At 36.0% G+C, this 20,973-nt stretch overlaps 2 protein-coding genes across 2 annotated transcripts; one reads left to right on the top strand and one right to left on the bottom strand.

Annotated features, from left to right (window-relative positions):
• The first annotated feature begins 1,333 nt into the window (after positions 1 to 1,333).
• On the top strand, positions 1,334 to 4,667 carry LOC121798656 (ABC transporter E family member 2-like). Its single transcript, XM_042197764.1, has 9 exons — positions 1,334 to 1,644; positions 1,724 to 1,841; positions 1,920 to 2,009; positions 2,677 to 3,008; positions 3,089 to 3,284; positions 3,368 to 3,553; positions 3,640 to 3,909; positions 3,994 to 4,239; positions 4,322 to 4,667. The coding sequence occupies exons 1-9, from the start codon at positions 1,562 to 1,564 to the stop codon at positions 4,439 to 4,441; spliced, it is 1,641 nt and encodes a 546-aa protein (XP_042053698.1). The 5' UTR covers positions 1,334 to 1,561; the 3' UTR covers positions 4,442 to 4,667.
• Positions 4,668 to 5,211: 544 nt separating this feature from the next.
• LOC121798654 (myosin-6-like) lies at positions 5,212 to 19,922 on the bottom strand. The gene is made up of 39 exons (XM_042197762.1): positions 19,497 to 19,922; positions 18,468 to 18,596; positions 18,081 to 18,224; positions 17,828 to 17,973; positions 17,597 to 17,753; positions 17,423 to 17,481; positions 17,165 to 17,324; positions 16,836 to 16,985; positions 16,600 to 16,736; positions 16,355 to 16,501; positions 16,130 to 16,231; positions 14,028 to 14,085; positions 13,846 to 13,947; positions 13,472 to 13,509; positions 13,256 to 13,382; positions 12,977 to 13,147; positions 12,741 to 12,872; positions 12,546 to 12,655; positions 12,399 to 12,459; positions 10,802 to 10,979; positions 10,502 to 10,707; positions 10,259 to 10,378; positions 9,902 to 10,000; positions 9,593 to 9,805; positions 9,351 to 9,490; positions 9,085 to 9,196; positions 8,960 to 9,004; positions 8,749 to 8,829; positions 8,486 to 8,656; positions 7,802 to 7,945; positions 7,527 to 7,721; positions 7,306 to 7,434; positions 7,158 to 7,228; positions 6,961 to 7,060; positions 6,804 to 6,860; positions 6,637 to 6,693; positions 6,384 to 6,464; positions 6,213 to 6,295; positions 5,212 to 5,688 (listed from the first exon to the last, which is right to left on the bottom strand). Exons 1-39 carry the CDS (start codon positions 19,497 to 19,499, stop codon positions 5,574 to 5,576), a joined length of 4,530 nt encoding a protein of 1,509 aa, XP_042053696.1. The 5' UTR covers positions 19,500 to 19,922; the 3' UTR covers positions 5,212 to 5,573.
• Between the last annotated feature and the right edge of the window lie 1,051 nt (positions 19,923 to 20,973).

Raw genomic sequence — 20,973 nt, 5'->3', positions numbered from 1 at the left:
ACCAACATCAAAATTTGTGTTGCAGCAAAATATGGTTCTTGGGCTCTCGTAGACGTACCAACATCATAACTTATGACATGATGACTATGATGTTAAGTAGTTGCCGAATACTCAACATATAATTCAATTAGACCTCCAATAACCGTACTCTCACTAAACATTAGTTGCATGCATACTTCTTCTAGTAGAACACCTACAAACGTGACTCCGGATCCAAAGCATATAGTACGTTTCCATATTATTTGAATTTTGTTTTCATATATGCTTATCCTCATCCTTTCACAAATTTTTTCCACAAACTCATCGTACGAAATTGTTTCATCCAACATAATGAATCATTTAGCAAAAGGAGGATCATACGAAATAACTGCTCCGGGAATTATCTTTCCACCCCAATATAAATTCACACACCACGTCATACTATCTGCAATAATGTAAAACACAAATAAATATGTATTATTTTTACATTCATCATTATGCAGAGTCAGCCAAAAAATTGACAAAATATTTCTATTAAATACACTACAATATATATTATCATAACAATCCATTAAATATTGGTAACAAAATTAGATATACTACAACATATAATAGCATAACAATTGGTCAAAATATTTCTATTAAAATATATTTTATCATAATAATCCATCAAAATATTAGTGTGCCCATAACAATTAGTCAAAATATTATATTAATTACACTAAAATATATATTATCACAACAATCCATCAAATCCATGAGTCTAAAATTTGATATACTAACCGATTAGAAGGACTAATGTTTGGAAGAATGAGCCAAAATCGAAATCTCCACGCTCAAATCAACCACCGGGTCGACCCGAGCAAGGTTTTTCCGCCTTGGGAAGGGTTTTCGCGTTTTGGGGAGGGAAAGTGTTTAGGGTTCGCGATGTTGGGGGAGATCTGATTAGTATATGGTTCAACAGAAACACGCCGACCAGGGTGGCGTGTTTTATGTTAAAACACCGATCTCATTGGCGTCTTTTAGTTGAACACGCCAACTACATTGGCGTTTTTAAAATTGAACACGCTAACACAGTTGTTGTTTTTTCTTATAACACGCCAATTGAGTTGGCGTTTTCTAACGTAGTTGTATTTGGAGAAAATACAGCTAAAATACGACGAAATTATAAAACGCCAATGTTGTTGGCGTCTTTACTTATTGAAACGCCAATGCAGTTGGTGTTTTTCTTATATATGGAAGAGATAACAAAATGGGTACATTTACGTTATTTTAAAGGCAAAGTGCCCTAAAAACCCGATTTTTCCATACCTTTTCTTATGCCAATATATACATAAAGTTGAATTTCGGTTACGATTTTTTTTTATAATTTCAAGTTTAAATCTCGCCAGAAAATTGTTGAATTTGGATTACGTTTTCTTTTTTTTTTTGCAATTTCAAGTTTAATTTCGTCAGAAGCCAGTTGATTTAGGGTTTCGATTTTTCTTAGATTTTGATTTCAAGCTTAATGTCGTCAGGGATCTGTTGAATTAGGGTCACGTTTTGTGATTTTGATTTCAGGTGTTAATCTCGTTGAATAGAGATGTCGAATCAGGAACGTACGCTTATCGCCTCCGACAAGGATACATCCTTTCATTATGGCCCTGACTCCTTTAAATTGCTTAGGTGTGTTCATTAAACCGCAGTTTCATACGCAACTTGCTTGTTTCTGTTGATTTCTAACTTGATGTGAACATTTTCACAGATTACCTGTACCGAGACCTGGCGAAGTTCTGGGAATCGTGGGAAAAAATGGAATTGGGAAAACTACTGCTATTGAACTTTTGTCTGGGTCGCTCAAACCTAACTTGGGTCGCTTTGATGTAACTTTCTTTGCCTATTCACCTGCCCTTCCTTAACACGTTCCTTGACATTTTCTCTCTGCTTTTATTTTTTTGTAGGATCCTCCTGAATGGAAAGAAATTTTTAATTTCTTTAAGGAATCTGAGCTGCACGATTACTTCAACCGTCTTATTAACCATAAAATGAAGGTATTAGCTCATGTTGCTAGAATCCTTTTAGAGTTTTGGCTTCTTATATCTCATTCATTCTTGCAATCTTACAATTATATATATTATATTTCAATATCATCTTCCATTGCTTCAATATAATTGTTAAAGACCCTATTGCATTGTTGGAGGTTTTTAGATCATGAGAACTTCTATACCTGAGTTTAATATGATATTTAAGTTTAATATCCCTATACTCTTTTTGTTGGCTGTTAAAGGATTAGGTCTGTAGATTATAAGTTGTATTTGAAATTGTATATTGACCTATGATTGTATCAGCTTATCTTAAACATCAAGTCCTTTAATCTTGGGATTTATTGGCATAATAATGCAGATGAGATTTTATTTACCTTAAGTAACTAAGGTTTCTTATCATAAGCTTGTATATGAAATCATATATGGCCTACTGCCATATCCTTATCTTAAATATTAAGTTTTTAATCTTTACTTATTTGCATAATAATGATGATGGAAATTTTTCGCTTAGCAGGTGATACTACTAAATGCAAATGCAAATTTCTCGAATACCTGCAACTTAATTCATCTGCCCTACTCTATTCTATATGTCAACATATTGATATTTTCCATGTCTTTATTTTTCTCTAGTTCATTAATTTGTCACATCTCTTTGTGATTCATTTCTTCTCAGACAACCTTCAAGACCCATCACACCATATGTATACCTAAATTTCTTGAAGGCAAACTTGTCCCTAAAGCTGTTCAATGCAACGTTGGGCAATGCCTTACTGAGGTAGATGAGAGAGATATGAAACAACAACTTGCTGCTGACCTTGAGTTAATTCCGGTTATGAACAGTGATGTGGGAAAGTTATCGGGTGGAGAGTTTCAGAGGCTTGCAATAGCTATGGCTGCTGTAAAAAATGCAGATGTCTATTTGTTTGATGAGCCATGCAATTATCTTGATGTTAAACTAAGATTAAAAGCTGCCCAAGTTATCAGATCCTTGCTTCAACCTAATATGTCTGTGATGTTCATTTTTTCTGATAACTATCCAAGCATGAAAGTTTTACATGGTTATGACTTGTCGTCTTTGTTTTCAGCTATGTAATTGTGGTAGAACATGATCTTACTATGCTTGATTATTTGTCGGACTGCATATGCTGCTTTTATGGGTCACCTGGTAGCCACGGGACAGCTACCCTTCCATTCTCTGTCAAAGAAGGAATTAATATTTTCCTGGATGGATATGTGACAACCGAAAAAATTAGGTTTAGAGATGAATCTTTGACACTTAAGGTAAGTCGTATATTATTGCTGCTAACATGTAGCATTTGGGCAACTGAGATGCCAATTCCCATAAAATGTACTTCTCCTCTCAGGTTGCTGACACTCCACAAGAAAGTGCTGAGGAAATTGAAACATATGCAAGACACAGGTATCCAACCATGACTAAGACTTATGAAAATTTCAGTCTCAAGGTTGTGGAGGGTGAATTCATTGATTCCCAAATAATTGTGATGCTTGGAGAAAATGGGACAGGAAAGTCAACCTTCCTACGGATGCTGGTACACTTGTATAGTTTGTTTACTTTTGAAAATACATTTAAAAACTTGTTATATATGCTGAAACTGGCTGCCCTTCCAAATGTCAGGGTCGCCTTTTAAAGCCTGATCCAGTAGAAGGATCTGATGTTAAAATTCATAGACTCAAGACCTCTTACAAGCCACATAATTTACGTTCCAAAATTCAAGTTACCGTGGAAAGGATGTTGCATAAAGTTACTCGTGGTTTATACACGGATCCTGAGTTTGTATCCAATGTGATGGGGCCTCTGTTGATTATAGAATTGATGGATAAAAAGCTAGTGAATCTTTCTGATGGAGAACTACAGAGGGTTTTTCTCGCTCTTTGTCTTGGAAAGGTGAGGTTCCTAGTGAATGTTCTATGGGTCCTTTTTGGTGTTTTGCTTGTCAATTACACTTGTTTTCTTTTGGTGTGACTGCAGCCAGCTGATTTATACTTGATAGATGAACCAAGTGGATTTCTTGACTCAGAGATGCGTATTGTTGCTGCAAAAGTCATAAAAAAATTTATATGCCAAAAAAAGAAGCCTGCATTTGTTGCGGAGCATGATTTCATCATGGCAACATACCTTGCTGATAGGGTAATTGTGTATCAGGGGAAGCCATCCATTGATTGTGTTGCCAATTCACCTCAATCACTAGTGACTGGAATGAACCTCTTCTTATCTGTAAGCCAAATCACATTTATTCTTTTATAAAGTTCTTCCACAATGGTATTATTAACCAGTAATCCATTTTTGTAATATGTAGAACCTGGATATCACATGTAGAAGGGACCCCACAAGTTTCCGACCTAGAATCAACAAACATGGGTCGACTCACCATTTGGGGCAGAAGTCCACTGGATCTCTCTATTATATGGATGACTAACTGCGGCAATATTCGAATACTTTAGTAGTTAATATTCGAGTTCTTTAGTAGTTAATATTTGAGTACTTAGTAGTTAATATTCGAGTTCTTTAGTAGTTAATATTTGAGTACTTAGTAGTTAATATTCGAATGCATTAGTAGCTAATATGCTCTCTATGTTTGGACAAATGGTTTGTTTTTTCACTATTCGGATGTTTTAGTATATACGTGTATTTTGGTTGAGTAACTTTTCGACTCAAAACACTGCACAAACTATATGCACGCGTAAATGTGATATATTTACTGTTATTATTTTTGATATTGACTGTGTTTTAAAATACTACTATTATTTAATTATTTGGTCTCTCTTTTATTTTACTGCCTTGCCCACCATTAATTGGTTCTGTCAGGTTTTAAGAAATGAATTAAAAACTTATGAAAAAAGTAATTAGGAGATAGCTTTTATTTTTATATTGTGCACTATTAAATTTTAATAAATATTTAGCTGAAGGGTGGCTGAAGTAATTTATCAGCTTTTTTGCACCTAACAACCAACGAAAGGAAGGATATAGAAGCAACTGAAGCAAGGGGAAAGACTGAGATATAAAAGTAAAATTGATAGAGTCATAGAGATATAAAAGTAAAATTGATAGATTGAATTATTAGTGTTGTAGTATTTAGTTTGATTGATTATTGTGTACACTAATGTAAAGTCAAGTTTCTGGTTCCTCAGTGATTATTTCTCCATATCAATGCTTGTGATTAATTTACAGTAGTTTTCTCTGTTGAAGTATACAACGAATATGAAATAAAATACAATAGGAGAATAACTGAGATACAACCTATAAACATTCTTTTCACTATATTTGTTTAACATCAACGGCTTACGCTATATGGAAATGTAGCGTGGTAATCCTCAACCACCTCGAAAAGGGTAATGTATTACTACTAATCTAAAAAAAATGAACGTTGCCAATTTGGCTGGACAAAAACCAAACAAAGAATAATTTCCCTGCGACCCCAACTACAGACAAACTTCGAACAAACGAAAAAACAACATATAAAGGCATGATGCTCAACGAAAAAATTGAACAGGTTCAGACGAATTTACATTATGTGATGTCCAACCCCCCGTCATCTTCGTTCCACTGCCTCAGTTGTGTAAAAATTGGAAGGCATGATGCTCTAGAAGTTCTGGTGCTGGGTTCACATCTAAGAAATCCTTTATGTCAATGGAGTTGGAAAGATCGTCCACCGAGAACGGGATGCTGCATTTACATACATAGCCATGTGGTTTGATTAGCACAGCAGGGCAAAACCAGTTAACCACATGCAGCATAACATCTTTATTTCAACGTTACCAAAATACATAACGAAACAATATAAATAAAACCACAGGTCAAAACTTTACAACTATGTTGTTGTGGCACTCAGAATATAAGATGTCAGCAAATAGTTAACTGCATCATCAATCAATTAACAGCAGCTACAAATATGCTTTTATCTTTACTTTTAACAATCCAGAGAATTTATAACAAGACTCATATTTTCCTTGTACAATCTGGATGACCAGTACCAGATTCAATTTAAAGTTCTATGTACAGACAATAATCCTATACCAGATATAATGGATAATGTTGAAAACCCTTAGGAATAGAAGCAAATAATTAAAAATTAATCAATTATACCTACAGTAAAAGACAAATAAGTACTACTTGCCTTCCTATGGTTGGACTTCTAGAGACACACGGTCCTTATATCAAGCTCATAATTTAAGAAAAACAGAAGTTACCTGGAACTGTCATCCAACAGGAATGAATTGCCACCTGAAGTGCTCGACTCCTCTGTCATAAGCACCCTCATACTGGCTATAACCTGTAATTGAAGTAAAAAACAGATTCACTCTAATTAGAATGCCAGCAAGATGATGGGGGCATGTAGAAGACAATGAAAATCGACTTACTTCAGGGGACACACTACGAGTATTATAGTTGTCGTCCCAGTATATTGTACATATTCTGTGGAGCTGCTGCACATTCAACATCTGAGATGCCAATGGCATTCAATGTGAGATGATATTGATGATATTGCCTATATCATATTAATTTATAACACAATTATCTGCATGAATTTTCTTGTAACCAATTCAATTATTAGTTCATTTTGTTCGTTCCTTTTCTTTTGTGCTGAATCAGATGCAGAGGTTGATGACTTACAGGACACAAATCATTGGTGATTTCATCATAAGATATTCTGTACTTCTGATGTATAACCTACAGGTAGGACCGAACAGAAGGTTGGATAAGCGCGAATTCCAAAAGTGTATATTAAAGGATTAATAGACCTAACAGAAAGCATAGTCCTTCAACAGAAATGAACTTACCAGGAACCCAACAGCTTGTCTTATGTGTTTCAGTTCATCCCAAGCCGAACCTGCATACTGAGAACCAGGAACATTTCAACAAGGTAACAGAATAACAGATGGTCAATTTTAGCCTGAAAACTGAACGACTATTAATTTCACACCCATGTGGGAGTACCTCTTCTTTTGCTTGGCAGCACCACAACTCCAGCTCTGCCAATCCAGATTTGACATACTCCCCGTTGCTGAATGTACAGCACTCACGGCGTAGTAGAAGGCTACAAGTAATATATTGGACGTGATTAGTCATTAGTGATTCATAAACACAAAAGAAGTATACAAGGTTTCATACATAATAAAACACTCCATAATCACCTGTGAAACAGTTGTACATTTATAGACGCAAATGTTTGAGCATATATCTTCTGGATGAGAACAGGAGGAACCTGAAATGGTGAATACATATAAGCATAATAAATCTTGCAAAAATCAGTATCCAAATTCAGCATAATTACAGACATACAAAATTTTCTTTCAGTATGGTCAAAAGGGAGTTAAGGCAATCGATAATCCCCTGCCAATGATTTGTTTGAGAATCTTTGCCAAAGGATCGCCCAGATCTTAGCACATTTCCTTTATAGGTTCTTGGAGCCTGAGTAAAAAGAGAGAACAACAAAACACTTCATACTTCGTGCTATCAACTTTCAAGTAAAGCTCACATATTATTCGATGGTCTAAATATACCTGAATGCATAAGGCAAGCAGTGAACTTAACTCCTTCTTCAAGTTGTCTCGAATAATTCCATATATCTTCTCAACATATGCAGTGAGCTGCTGCTTGAAAAGGAGAGCAGGATACTTGGCTTCAACTTGGCGCACTGTATCCAGTGCTGCTGCTGCAGCAGCAAGGCTGACCGTTGAAGGTGAAGAACGGAAACCCTGTAAACAGAGTATTTATATTATTCAAGTCATCCAGTAGTACCATCACTCATATGGAAAATCAAAAAGAAAATGAATACCATGGCCATCCTCCCAAACAGGGAGGTCGGCTTGACAGGAGTTGCAGCAGCTGCACCAGCAGGTTTTAGACTTTTTTGGAGTAAGAACAGCAAAGTAGAGGTGTTTGACAACCAGTAAGCCATATGATTATTACTCTCTTGATCCTGCAGTCAGTTCTTGCTCAATGATTTCAAAACTCTTCAAAAGTAGCTAATGAAACTAGAACAAACTATTTCAGTTAAATTCTCCAACATATTTGTGAACCTAGACAGATTTGACCTACAGATTTGTCCTGAATAAGGCATGTACAATTAAATATGTTATAGAATATGAATATCCCACATCGGTTTTGTGACATAGTCTAACTTAGTCTCTCGTGCTATATATATGTGGCCTATGTTGAGTAATGGAATATACACCTACCACTCTTCTCTACTATGTCTATATACTTCTCCCCATATAGCTATATTTTATTGTTCTACAAAACAGATATGCCATCCACACCCCTCAACTTGACTAAAAGAAAGAGAGTACTAATAATATTATTAAACCAAAAATTACCTCTACAAGAGAATGAACATTGAAACTTTATTGCAAATAACACCTAATTGTGTAGGAGCGTACTAGACAATTTGACTACACATTCAAGCAAAATGATCATCCCCCATCCCAATGAATATATTACTGAACACAAGACCACTTACCTCAATAGCTGAACCAATCATCTGAATGAGACGATCAAACACACTAGTTCGCTCTGCTTCAAATGATCTCCAGTGTAAAAGAGACTTGTATATTGTGAAAGCAGCAACAGGTTTTCCTTGACTGAATCCCACATCTTTTACCACGCATTCCATGAGAGTATCAACATCCTCCTGTATCAAAATTTGCAATTATTAAAATCCATAGATAACAAATTATAATGTATGAGTTATGAAGAACATCTCAAAATTATAGCAAAACACACATGCTGTTGACGGTCAGATGGCGGTCTCCTTGGTTTGCTGTCAGGAGTTTCATAAGCTTTTTCTGGGGATTGTGGTAAATCCTGTGTCAATTATGCAGTGGCCAGTAAAAATATTACATTCAAGAAGTAAATAACAAAAAAGATAGACGCAGGGTGAGCTCATGCTCAATCAAATTCCATATTATTTTCCAGGGGAAAAAAGGAGCAGTACATTGGCTCTGATTGTGTCGCTAGCATGGAACCCATTTTGCAATACCTGCACATAAGTTTAAGGAAATAGTCTGAGATCAAGCATGCAGATTACAGAAAGTTAATTAACCCAAACAATTAACCCACCTTGTAACCAAACTCTGATGGATGTCCTGCCACTCCTTTAGAAGCGGTCAACAAGGTTTGCTGCCGAAGAATTTTGTTCTCAGTTTCCATGTCAGAGATCTTCTCCTGAAGACTGCACCGCATAAAGAAAAAATATAATTTCGCAACAAATTTATGTATGCAAATATGAGTACATGGCTTTGCTCCAAAAGAATAGAAGCCTGACGCAAAGAATATCTAATTTTGATACAAATATAACCTTGAAAAGACATTTAAAAAATACTAACGTATGCATATTAGTCTTCAACTTCACCATCAATGATTCTGCGTCCATGGCTTGCTTCAACCTCTCCTCACAAAGTTTATTTGTCTCTTCATATTTCTTCTCTGTTTCAACTATTTTGGATTCCAGAGAGCTGACCAGGGCCTGCATGAGAAGATACAACCATAAAAAGTGGCATCACCGCATCATTCATTACTTATGAGTTATGACTGAACAGTGCAAGCACAAACATTTAGACCAGCTTACCTTAAGTTTTTTATTTTCAGCACCGAGTTTATCCATCATTTCATGATCTATCACCGGAATCTCCTGAATTACAGGTACTTGCTCAGCAGCCCTTGTTGAAACTTCCTTTTCCTTCAACAGCATGTCTTTAGTTTCTTTGAACTGTAGCTGAAGCTCTTTCAGAGCTGTTTGAAGTTTTGTGTTCTCTTTTATTTTTGCCTCTTCTAGGTCAGTCTACGGAAAGAATGCATGTGAAAAAAATCATAAAATAGGTTGACCTCAAATTTTCAAAGGAAGAAAAGAAAAGATGTCTTCAAATATATAACATACTCTCATTCGTTTCTCTAGCTGCAATCTCCAAGTCAATTCTTCAACTTGCTTCTCTAATTTGTTCTTGGCAGCTTGCAGAGCACCAGTTTCTCGTGCAGCCTGAATACAAGAATTGATTATGCAGTGTAACATCTAATAAAAATACAGTCCCATACAGATTACAATCCAACACAACAATTATGGTTATTGTGGTCTTTTCGGTTATCACTGTCGCAGTTATAAGAGAACAAATCTACACATGGCATATTTCAATAGACTAGGGAGAAGCAAGTTCCCCCAAATGGTTTAATTCACCTTTTTTCATTTTTATTATAGTTTTATGTTATTTTGGGGGGGGGGGGTGGGCTTTTTGATTACCATCTTCAGTTTACGCAGTTCTCCACGAGCAACCTTTGACCTCCATGCACATTGTGTGGTGATTGCAGCTTTTTTCAGCTTTGTATATTCTAAACGAGCTAATAACTTGCGGCTATGACTCTGCAATCATTAATGTCATCCATCAAATCCAGATGTGAAATGAAAATGAAAATTCCTTTGCCCAAACAAACCAAAAATGATATAACAACTATGTCTCAGGTGATATGTCATGAGTTAAGATACCTGGATCACAATAGCAGCTCGCGTCTCCGATCTACAGCGGAGTTCATTACGAGCAGCCATTGCACGCATTCCAGTTTGAATGCAAAGGGCAGAAGAGCATATTTCTCGGAATGCTTTGCTCGCAAGATGCATCCGCAAATATTTCTGTATCCTAAGAGAAGCAACTTCTCGACGCATGCTTTCATAAACAAGCCTCGTAAGTTCTCCTGGGGTAAGTGATATAGAATTTCACATGTAAGATCTTAAATGTTGTGGTTTGTTATAATTGTGTCAAGTCAGAAACCAAAAACTAAAGGCTACCTCTGCATACAGATTGAATAAGTGTTGTAGACCGACGAATTAATATGAAGCTCTTACGAGCCATATAAGAACGGACTTTCCGCTGGATTATACTTGCTGATCTTCCCAACACCTCAGTCCTCCGAGCATCCAGCTCGGCCATCTGCCCAGCCCTCAAAAACACTTTTGTTTTACCAATCTGCAAAAGCAAACTGAATTAGAGATGCTTGCATTCCACATTAAGAATTATATAATTTATGTTAAACATGAATAAAAGCAATTGTATATGCAAGGGTATTTATCATACATCCTAAAAACCAGAAATGGGCATACAAGAATGAGACCTGTTGAAGTCCAAATAGCACATTTTTATGGTAGATCAACTTAACAACTGAAGAATCAGAACAAGATATACACATCTATTAAAAATCAAATTGGATGCACACTGAAAAACAGAGGCGTGCATGAAAAGTCACAGATATTTCCATATGACACAGTTTTATGGTCATTCAACTAAAAAAGACATGTATTCATGGATAGCGCATACTCCAATATAACATATTATTGTACATGTACTATGTTTAAGGTGATGCTGAGGAGGGAGACTTAGTCACAGATGCAGCAGCGGGCATCAAAATACAAGCAGCGAACTTGAGTGCAGCATCAAGAAAATTGTTTTAGCTGGAGATCATTATTTTTACGTCACTTTCTATATTTCTCTACTTATTTAGATGGATGTGTATGATAGGTAGAATTTTATCTTTAGAATTAAATTGAAATCCAGTTTCTACTCCATCTATGCACGGAGTCTTTGGACTTGTACTGTACACAGAAACATGTTATTCAATATTATACTCTTTTACGATTTTCTTCTCTGATGTGAGAAAAGCATATTCATCCTAAAGTCTCATATACAGTGTGTCATGAGCAGTGCAAGCTGAAGTAAAAAGGAAGTACGAAAAACTAATTTTGTGGCTTTCAATAGTTGTAGAATCCACAAAAAATCTCACTTTCTCGCTAAAACCACCAAGTTATACAGTAAACCTAATATCAAACATGAACACAATCAAAATGCCTAACTGCTTTACATGTCTTCACATCTTTTTCAACTTTAATATGGAACAAATGCATATACGGTTATAATAAATCAGTAATGCTACTAATAATCACTCTTGTACTGAATTTCTCATTCCATATTTGATCCTATGAGCAGCTAGGTGAAATGGCAAAATCTTTCAGTTAAAATATTTTTTGTATATACACGGTACATACAAACTTATTTTCATCAGATGAAGGGAATTTTAGTGAGTACAAGTAAACCAAGATCCACACAAATACTAACATACTACCTCCGTCCACGAAAAATAGTCATATATTTCCATTTTGGGTCTCCCACCAAAATTAGTCTCAATTTATTTTTAGTAAGTTTTTTCTCTCTAATAAGGTGAGTCCTATTTCCCAATAACAACACTTCAACCAATTCTCTCTCTCTCTCTCTCTCTCTCTCTCTCTCTCTTACTTTACCAATTTTGTATTAAAAGTCATGCCGTCCATAACTAAGACTACTTTTTGTGGACTGAGGATCTGAAAACCCTCTATTGGAGAAATGGTTCAGTACCTGATATCCATCAAGTCCTACTTTCTCCAGAAGTTTCTTGCAAGCAGCCGCCTCACTAGAACTATCATAAATAAAATGTAAGCGAAAAGGCCAACATCCATGACTATGATGGGGGGAAAGGTAAAATCATGGAAACACCTAAAATACCTTCCTTTTAAGACTTCGGGCGCGAGGATGCCAAAGCGATGTACAAATTCACCGAATAGTCGTTTAGTAGGATACCCAGCACAGCTGATCCTAATTGCTTCCATAACACCCTGGTTTGAGAGGCAACTATTCATATATAAAACCAAGTTTGCACAAACCAAGAAACCAACAAATAGAATTAAAAACAAGTATTACCCCACATCGCAGTTGTTGCAGGACATTATGATTCTCAAATATTGCAGGCTTAAGAAGGTTGTTTGGCTTCACACAACGAATATAATGAGGTTCAGTTGAACTCAAAGTTTCAAGAAGAGATTGTAATTGTTGCTGCGAGAAGAATCAACAAAAGAAAACTTAGTATCTTTATGTAACAAACAAAAGGATGAGACTCAAAAATGGAAATTAAATATATAAATAAAGCAATTTGATACCTTAAATCTTGAGCCAATAGAAGAGAATTTTGACTGTTTAGAGGACTCCTCATCTGATACTGGGAACAGGCCCGAAACAAAGGAACATTCAGAAGCATTCAGGAGCGCCTGATGCTCCCCAATTACATAATCCTTGTTTTTGTCCAGAAACAACTCAGTTTGATAGGTTACCTGACAAAAAAAAACATTCTTGTAAAACAGAACTTCAGCAGAGCCTCGCTCAGTGAATCCGCACACATTTTCACGAAAAATGTTTAGGAGCACATAGTTGAAACTCACATCACCAGCGTAATGGCAAATGGTAAAATCTGAACGAGCTAACTTGGGCTTGCTGAAGCGTTTATGGCTCTTAAACTCCCGGTACAGACTTTCAGCAAATGTTTCATGCGTTGATCGAGGCAGCATGCTGCAAGACAGATAAAAAAGGAATTATTATTATCTGCAGTAACAGGTCAATGAATATCGAACAGAGTCCCTATAAGATATAAAGTATACCAGGCTTGATCAAGAAGTGCAATAATGCCACCCCTCTTCTGCAAAATTCAAAGAAAATCCATGCATATTAGGGAGCGAGTTAGGTGAGTAGGGTATAGAGCAGAGTTGGCATCAATAATATCAAAATTGCTATCTAAAATGTAAAAGATTTCCATAAACATAAACTATTCTAGAAATTTTCAATCATGTGTCGTGTGAAATACTTTTACTTTCTTTCAGTATAAAACATCTCCCTAACTGACGATTAGCAATTATCTGGAGAAAACCACAACAAAGAATAGATGAATGATGAATAAATGCAACAGCTTATAAGCAAGTAAATGAACAGTTCAGAACAAAAACTGTATATTAAGATGTAGCAAAATAAACTCAACCTTCTCAATCATATCTAAAATATCTTGATTGTCAATGAACTCAATATAGCTCCAATTTATTTCTTCTCTTGTATACTCTTCTTGCTCCATTTTGAAAACATGCTGAAAAGTAAGGTACAACAGATAAATATGTTAAAGAGTAAAAATATCAGTAAGCACAGAAAATCAAAAGAATTAGCTACCTGGTTAAAGTGCTGCTGAAGCTTCTCATTAGTCAAGTTTATGCAAAATTGTTCGAAGCTGAGGAGGTAAAAAGAGTATATTTAAGATAAAGATACAGAGAAAATAGTTGTACTTAACCACATTGTTGGTCAAAGAACACTGCATTTAAGCAACTATTTAAAAGGTTCAAAAGTCAAGACTAGGCATCGTCCAATGAACATATAGTGGTCTTCACGACTACCCTATCCAAAATGGTAAAGCCTACAGAAAATACACAGGTAAACCCCTCACTAAACAACCCACTGACCAGGACATACTATGAAACCATCATTATCACATGATATAATACGAGAATCAGAAACCTAATATGAACCACAAATCCGCATCCTAATCCCCCAACCATCCCTAATCTCCAAATTCAGCAGTTCCTTTTGTTACAGTAAAATCAAAAAACCAAATAGCTCTTAAATGATTTGCCATGAGCATTATGTATGGCACACCACTAGCATAAAGAGTATGTATGGCACACCACTACCATAAAGAGAGGAACCAATATTCAGGTACATATTTGTGGAGCAGCATTTGTTATCATGGATTTATATTTCGTAAGCTGCAGAGGGATACCATTATGGGTTCTACATTTTCAGGAGAAACTAGGAGTTCAAATAAAGAAGCTACAAAATAACAAAAAATAGGATATGCAGTATGTAAGACTGCCTTGGCCTCCAGGTTTGTGTGCGCTGTGTGGTATCTAAGATATTGATAATTCAGTTGAAAAAATGTAGAAAGAAAGGCCTTATTTGATTTCATTGAAAAGACACAACCTCACTAAAAATACCCCCAGCTGTCTCAACCCACTCTCACTTGAAATAGCCACTTCAATTTTTGGACACCCAAAAACCTATATAAACCCTTTATCGTCAAAGCTCAAACATATATCAGCACTCCAATTGGACCCACCATTAACACCTTATTCTTTATTTACATCCACGAAATTACAACGAGGCCCACATATGCATGATCAGTGTTGTCAAAATGGCGCCCGGGTCGCTCGGGTCGCCCGGGTCGCCCGGGTCGAGACCGTCACCGCCCCAACATGGGTGGGTTGATCGAGGTACGGGGTCGCCGCCGGGTCGCCCGGGTCGAGAGGGTCGCCGCCGGGTCGAGATACAGGTAATTCCTAGACCTTTATTCTCTGAATCTTTTCCTTTTTAATGCTGATTTGTTTTTACTAAAATAAACATAAGTATAAAAGTAAAAACTTACCTAAAAGTCTGCTGATTTTCTCAAATCTTTCACACTTTTGCTCTGACTTTCACTAATCTCAACAGGAGCACACGTTTTTCTCCTCTCTAATCTCAGCAGTGTGCTCCTCTCTAATCTCAGTCTTTTTTCCTCAAATCTCTCACACTTATATTCTGACTGCACACGTTTTTTCCTCAAATCTCTCACACTTATATTCTGATTTTCAAAAATCTCTCACACTTATATTCTGACTGCACACGTTTTTATCTATATATATGCATGAACACCATCAAGCTTTTCAAACCCTAAATTCATCCTCTTCATTCCTAAACAAATATACAGAGCCACCCTTCATCTATTCCTTCCTTTGTTTAATCAAGGTATTGTTCTAACTTTCATCTTCTTTTTGAATTTTGTGTGCAGATTAGTGGGTCTCTCGACCCAGTCGACTCGTCGACCCGCGACCCGAATTTTCACCTTATCGACCCGGTGCGACCCTCGACCCTAACAACACTGTGCATGATAGAAGAGGTATGACAAATTCTTGTTTCTAAACCAGTAAACAATGTCAATCAAGACTGTTCCTTTCCACCCAAAAAGGAAAAGTAACACATACACTTACAGACTTGCTGGAAGTATCAAATAATATAAATAAAGGCTAAAATGAAAGCACAGCGCCACAATTTAGAGGCAATAAACCCTGAGTAACATTCTTTCTGATGCCCACCACAGTACCACCCTAGTGACTAGAAAGACGGGGACTGGTCGGTAATCAACTGAAACTATGCTACTTTTGGCTAGTGTGTACATCTCAGTTAAACTGACGAAATGGATCAGACCAGGTCAACAATGAAGACACAGCGTACCAGTTAAGCACCTGTTAGTCTTGAAACTCTCAAATCCATAAATATCCAGCACCCCTATTAAATACTTCGAATTTTTATCTTGACCGATTGAAATATTAATGGTGTCAACAAGCCTGCAGATAATGGTAAAAGATAGTAAGTATCATTGTCAACAAATCTGAGTAAGAAGGATAAGCCCCATCCGTTTAAGGTTTCTTATTGATGCTCATCTCTTTAAAAACAGAGGTGATACTTACCAGTCAAACAGCCTTGAGTAGACAACTTTGGCCAAAGCATCTCTCCTAGAAGCAGCAGTCTTTGGATCCACATCCGTAATTATGGACTCATCACGAGTCGTAATAACTTTTTTGCAGAGTGAGTCCTCCAAAGCTTTCGCATCACACCTACAAGATGATGTTGCTTAAAAGAAGAAAATCCCTGATGAAAAATAAAAATCAAAGTGACGACTCATCCTGTCAGTTAAAGGCTTTAGGGGAATTACATGAAAAGTTCAGCAGATGTTCTTAAATGAAACCAAGACTTTTCATCTTTAGGCGTGGATGAGTCAATCTCTTTCCCCTTTGCAAATTCAATGTTCCCAAGGTGGAGAATTGCAGCAATGACTCGAAAAATGGCATCCTTTACATTAATTTAAGAGAAGAACGAAAGAGCAGAGTCAAATATAGCACATATCAAATAAATAGCATGTCATCTTATAACACTCAGGTTAATTAATACCTGTTCCTGAACACTGATTCCCACAGTATCCATTGCTTTCCTTGTTGCTACATATTCTTTGGCATCATCAACTCCATCAAGCTCATAGCAATTTGTCTGGTTCAAATAATGAAATGTTCTTGGGTTTCCCAACTTGTACTTTTGAACTTCCTGAGAATGTTGGAAGCAAATGGGATCTGATCAACAAAAACATTGAGCTCCAAGCGAACATCAATAAAAGATTGGTTGGGTAACTATTAATATAAACAAGATAATCAAGCTTTAGATTTTAGTACAAAATCATGAAATGTGGCAAGGGGACGTAACACCAATCATAATGGTTCAATTACCTCTTGGGGTGCAGCACACAGCATATAGAAACAGTGATAGTTTCTCTCAGGATCAGACAACTGACAAACACGAGATCTTTCAAGCAAATATGTTCTGACAGCAGCACCGGAGATTCTACCTCTTTGATCAAACTGAAGTTCGACAAACTTACCAAAACGACTACAATTTACATTGTGCGTGCATTAGTGATTAGTTGCAATGATGCATAAAATAAAAGTTACATACTGCACACAATAGAGACCATAGAATATCAGTACCTTGAATTATTATTTCTCACTGTCTTTGCATTACCAAATGCCTCAAGAACAGGATTTGACTGCAAGAAAAATCACCAAATATATGTAACAATGATGAGGTCACACACTCAGACACCAAAACCAGGATCATTACAACCATTGCTGGTGCATCGAACATGATGAAGCAGTTATTACCTCAAGAACTTGTTGCTCTACTGACCTTCCTTCTCCCGCAGATCGTCCTCCCATGTAAGCAAGGTATCGCATAAGCAACTTTGTACTTTCTGTTTTACCTGCCCCACTCTCACCACTAACCAAAATTGCTTGACTCTTTCCATCATTTATCATAAGCCTGTTCATAAATTGGTCTTGTCAATAATGAGATACATCAATGGACAAGCTGTCATCAATCAAAGCACTGCACACCTGTAAGCAGCATCTGCAACAGCGAATGGATGTGGACTCAGCTCACCAAAGGCCGCTCCTTTATATTGTTCCATCATATGACTATCATAGAGATGAGGCAATCTTTGAAATGGATTAACAGCAATCAATATACTGCCAGTGTATGTCTGAAGAGTGAGAAAATTGGTTTCAATTATTCTGGGCAAGCTTTACCAAAGATACAACTATGGTGCAAAGATCTATCATATGATGAACAAATAAACACTGAACTCACATATATCTCGTTGATATCATATCTAGATTTTAAATTCTGTAGAACTCCAGGTTCATGCAAATATGCTAACTTTGTCATATCATCCACCCCACAAGATGGAGAACCAGCATCTTTGGGATAGACATTAGAAGACCTAACAAAAACCTGCAGAAAAAGTCAACAAGTACATTTATATATAAATCATTAAATTAGTGGATCGAGAAATATGAAGTGTTATAAAAGAAAAGAGAGGAGTTAGTTTGTTTACTGCATGAAAAGCAATATAGACAAGAACAATGTTTCTTCAAACTAAACGAAAAAGGGCAAGTAATGGGAACTAAAAATCATGATAAACAGTTCTTCCAGAAACCAACATTTTTAGATGACATAAAACTAATGATGACTGACCGTATTCCCTGATGTACAAAGGACTGTGATGTCTTCACCATTGACTGCAACAACTTCTCCATCGATCCAGGCTTCATTAGGATCCTCCACCCAAACAAGAGAGCCCACTCCTGTAGCAGCTGAAGCAACCTACAGCGTTGAACAGCATTCAGCCTTTAGAATGACTCTGACATGACACGCAATTGAACAGAAGCCCTTTCACTCATTTAGAATGTTTCTATACAGTTGAAATTCACATCAAGCTATGGAAGTCCATATTTTATTCTAAAAACCTGTTGCCAGGCTCATTAATTTATGGTTTAGGACTCGCTGCAACACATATGTAAACCATGAAGCCCATATTCAATTTCAAAATGCCTGTTCCGGACTCATGAAAATCAAGGTTACAAGCTGCATGCAGCATAAACATCTAACTCTCAAATGGATACGTTCCTTTCTAGCCAACCACATGCCGGAGAAAATTGTATTTTTTTTTCTTCAGTTTAATGTGGGTGCCAGGCAATGAACAGTTGACAAGTCCATTTACAGTTTTACAAAACGACGTGGTATCAAATGAATATACGTAAACAAATAAATTTTGAGTGCTTAAATAAATATGAAACATTCCCATACCTTGAATTGAGGTTAGCAACCGAAAGTCCAAAATATAAGATTAATTAGATATTTTCAATGGCAAAAAAATGAGTGGTGATCAAACACATCCACTCAGTTGGAAATCCTCAAAAGATTCAAATGTACACATCGATTCATAAATTATAATGAAAACGCATATACAACAATAAGATGGCAAACAAACTAGAATTCTAGGCAGGAACAGCATATCATCCCTTGCATTCGGTCAACTAGCCAAGTCATTAACGGGAAAATCAGACACAGAAGGAAACAAAATGATATATTCAATAACAGATCAATTCAAGTTATCGGGAACAAATAACGTTTCGCCAAAAAAAACTCAGCACAAGCACTTCAATAACAACCCAACAAATCAGAAAGAAAAAAAAATGAATAAAAAAGATATTAATTCATTACCATTGTGCTGCAACAACTTCAACCAGATCAGAAACTCCAGTTCCACCTCGATCAGCGCAGCCAATCCTCAGCCAAATATCAATAAAGAAATGAACAACACTTCACACAAACAGATCTAACACACCTCTGCAATTCCAACTTAAGAGAATGCAGAATCTAACACCAAATCACTTCAATCTACAAACTCTCTCCAACAAATTATCGCTATAATCTTATGCACAAGCTCTTCAATTCATTCACATATGCCAGCCAAAAAATATAAATGGAGGAAAAAACTAAGATCTGACAGCAAAATGAGCTTTGTTTAGTCACCGCTCCGATTTTTCAAATGAAAAAGTGGAAAAATCGAAAGAGGCGTTCAGCTTTGAATATGTGCGAAGAAACAACAAAAGAGAGAGGGAGAGAGATAAATAGAAACAATATTAAACCCTTGTTTAATTAGCAGTGCAAGTAAACGTAAAGTGAATTTTTTTTATTTTTCCTTTTTTTCTTTTTCAGAGGAAAGTCTTACTCTTCTCTTCTGTCGCACGTTGTTCGGGATTTGGTCTTTTTCCTGCTTTATTCGCTTATTAATTATTCAATTCTCTAATTAATTACTGAATTACTAATTGCAATAAGATTCATTAGCTAAAATGGTCTTAATTAAAACAGATAATTCCGTAAGTACCCTTCCTATATCCTCGGTATTACGAATAGGAGATTATACCTATTCAGACAAACGCGGAAACTAATTATATTGTTGTGGGGCCAACCCTGCCGCTGTTTACGGTTAATTGAACTCACGCGCCCCACGCCCTGCCATCTCCATGGAATATTCCTGTTTTTAGAATTAATTTTGCCTCTTCTTGTCATTTTCATTTTACATTTCATCGTTTTCAATTTCGATTGTGTAAGATATGAATTTTGGAAGGCCAGTTTGGTTTTTCCATTTCTCGGTTTTATAATTTCAATAACAAATTCGTAACTGCTTAATTCTATTAAAATATTGCTATCCTAAATTTTTGTTTCCTAAATATTGCTATCGTAAATATCCGCATTTGATAATCAAAATCAAACAATAACGGTCATTTCTGTTTCCTATCGAATAAAATTTTGTAATTTACTAATAGATCAGTCAAAAGATAAATGAAATTCCGACTTTTGTTAATCAGATTCTAGTATTGCAAATGAGAAAAATAAACCAATTGTATATTGAGTCAAGCCTTTAAAATAAGATTTTCCATATTACGCAAAATCTGAGTTAATATTTACTTGCACATATATATAGTCCAGACTCCAGAGTAACTAAACATTTGGTTTTTTCCGCATTTTTATGATAATCATATGCAGTAAGCTAAATATATTGAAAATATGCATTAAATTAATTACGTTGCTAATGTGATCAACTGATCATTGTGATTGTCATTTAGAATTACACGACTATATTAAAAATGAAACATGTTCTTTTTTATTGTTTATTAAAAATAAAATATTTTCT

This window comes from Salvia splendens, chromosome 4 (assembly GCF_004379255.2).
Source record: "Salvia splendens isolate huo1 chromosome 4, SspV2, whole genome shotgun sequence".
NCBI classification, from domain to species: domain Eukaryota; kingdom Viridiplantae; phylum Streptophyta; class Magnoliopsida; order Lamiales; family Lamiaceae; genus Salvia; species Salvia splendens.
Note: the sequence above shows the minus strand (reverse complement) of the source record. Positions and strands in the feature narration are given on the sequence as shown.